This window comes from Micromys minutus, assembly GCF_963924665.1.
Source record: "Micromys minutus genome assembly, chromosome: 4".
In the NCBI taxonomy this organism is placed as follows: Eukaryota; Metazoa; Chordata; class Mammalia; order Rodentia; family Muridae; genus Micromys; species Micromys minutus.
The window spans coordinates 29,151,149-29,153,214 of NC_137973.1; the positions used below are offsets into that span (position 1 = coordinate 29,151,149).

Below are 2,066 nucleotides of genomic sequence, written 5' to 3' on the forward strand. Positions count from 1 at the left end.
TTCTAAGAAAGACTGAGGCATCCACCTGTTGGACTTCATTCTCTTTGAGCCTCATAATTTCTGTTAATTATTTCTTGGGTACAATTTAAATCTTATTTAGAGCAATAAGGCAACTGACAATGAAAAGGACAAACACTGGAAAGTTGGAAGAAAGCATATTTATTTGCAGATAATACACATAAGTTAGGTCAAATATTGTAAATGTAATATAGTAAACACGAGTTAGGTCTTCTGTTCTGCTCAATCAAATGCAGACAAGTCTCTCCAAAAATAAATCAGTTGGGTTGTGCTTCAGGACAGTTGAATTCTAGTTTCCAAGACATCAGACAAGAATATTAACAGGGTAGATGTCAAGAAGTGTCTGATACTTCAATGCTGCACTTCCTTCAGCCACCATTTTAACATATTACAAGTATTTTATTGTGAGTCACCATGTTGCCTTTCCCCAGATTCACTGCAAATGTTCCAGTCATACCACTGTCTAAACATAAATCATTGGTAACAACACTAGTTGTGGCTGTTGGAAGACCGGTGTGGCTCACCGATGTCCAGCTCTTAACATTGCTTTAGGCGTTTGCATGGGGGCTCCAAGAAAACACTCTGTGCAGAATCCAGTGATTGGAATTCTTGAGACACCAAGTAGGCATGTGACTCCACCATTGACTTCCAGCCCAAGGTCTCAGAGACCTTAGAAGCATGAAGTGTAATAAAATCCAGGGCCTGAGTCTTTAGGTGTTTTGTGCTGTGGAGGTCAGCCAGGATGAGAGTGTGTGCAGCATTCTCCACAGAGAGGTTCTTGCAGAGGGCATCCTCACACAAGTCCTTCAAGTCCTCCAGTCCATACCTGTCAGCAGCTGCCAGGACACCAGTAGCCACCGAGTGGTTGTCGAGGTGTGGGGCCTTCCCTGTGTAAATGAAGCCCATCATCTCCTTGAACACTTGAACATCCAAGTCATGGATCTTAACTCGGTTCGTTAGCCTCTCTTCCATTTCATGTTCAAACATGGCTCTGAAGACTGGAGAGCGAGCAGCTAGGATGGCCTTGTGAGCCCTGAATTCCTGGCCAGCTACCACCAGGCAGCAGTCTGTGAAGAGGGAATTCTCCCACAGTTTTCCTAGGTCATCTGACAACATATGGCTTGGATTGTTGATTGCAGGTGGCCTGTTCTGTCCAGGAATGCTAAAGAATTTTTCTACTACACTGACCTTGCAGCACAGGGTGAGCCGGTCTTCAGGAAGAAGCCAATGCTGATGGGAGAGAAGTAAATCTCGAAGGATGAACTTTTTGAATCCCCTTCCTTCGTTTTTTAGAAAGCTGAAGACACTGGAGGTTTCCCTAGTTAGATATTTCTCTCCTTGGGCATTTATGATCCAGAACTGGAACTTTGCCCAAACTGGGCTATCTGGACAGCTGAGCAACATCAGGTAAACTGACAGGTAATCTTTGCTTTTTTCATCAATACCATCTGGACGTATTCTCAAACACCATTCCACTTCTTTCTCATTGACCTCTAATGAGAACGTTGGGCTTGAAATTGTTTGCTGAATTCCCTTCATGCAAAATGAAAAGTTGGTAATGGTCCACTTATAGCAGACTTTCTTAATACTGATATCAGTGCAACCCCAGCGCTGGGCTTCCAGTTGGCCTGACATTTCTGCTGGAGGTAGTTTGGAGGTTAAAGTTGATCTGAAAAGAAGAACATGAATTATATCCTGTAGGATAAGTAGTATAGATACACTTTCCATTTTACTTTCAATTTCTCCTAAATTTCACCAGCTATGATCTCAAAAGCTGACCTGAAAAACAAGGTTTTTTTTTTGGGGGGGGGGGTTAGACTTTTTCAAAACTCCCCAATTCAATGTGAGACCCTAAAGACACAGAAATGGTTAAAATCAGATCTCATAAGTCATCACAAGACTATGAGATCCTGCTTGTGCCTGACAAATAAAAACAATGGCCCAGAGTAATTATCGGAGAAAAAAAAAACCCATAGAGTATACTGATTAATAGCCACCTGGCTTTCTAGAAAGCCCTAGAAAGGATCCTGACACATGCCATAGTTAAA

At 42.4% G+C, this 2,066-nt stretch overlaps 1 protein-coding gene across 1 annotated transcript; it reads right to left on the reverse strand.

The window, feature by feature from the left end:
* Positions 1-555: 555 nt before the first annotated feature.
* On the reverse strand, positions 556-1,653 carry LOC308420010 (TD and POZ domain-containing protein 5-like; the record flags this gene model as incomplete). Its single annotated transcript, XM_080915976.1, has 1 exon — positions 556-1,653. The coding sequence occupies one exon, from the start codon at positions 1,651-1,653 to the stop codon at positions 556-558; it is 1,098 nt and encodes a 365-aa protein (XP_080772102.1).
* Positions 1,654-2,066: the final 413 nt, after the last annotated feature.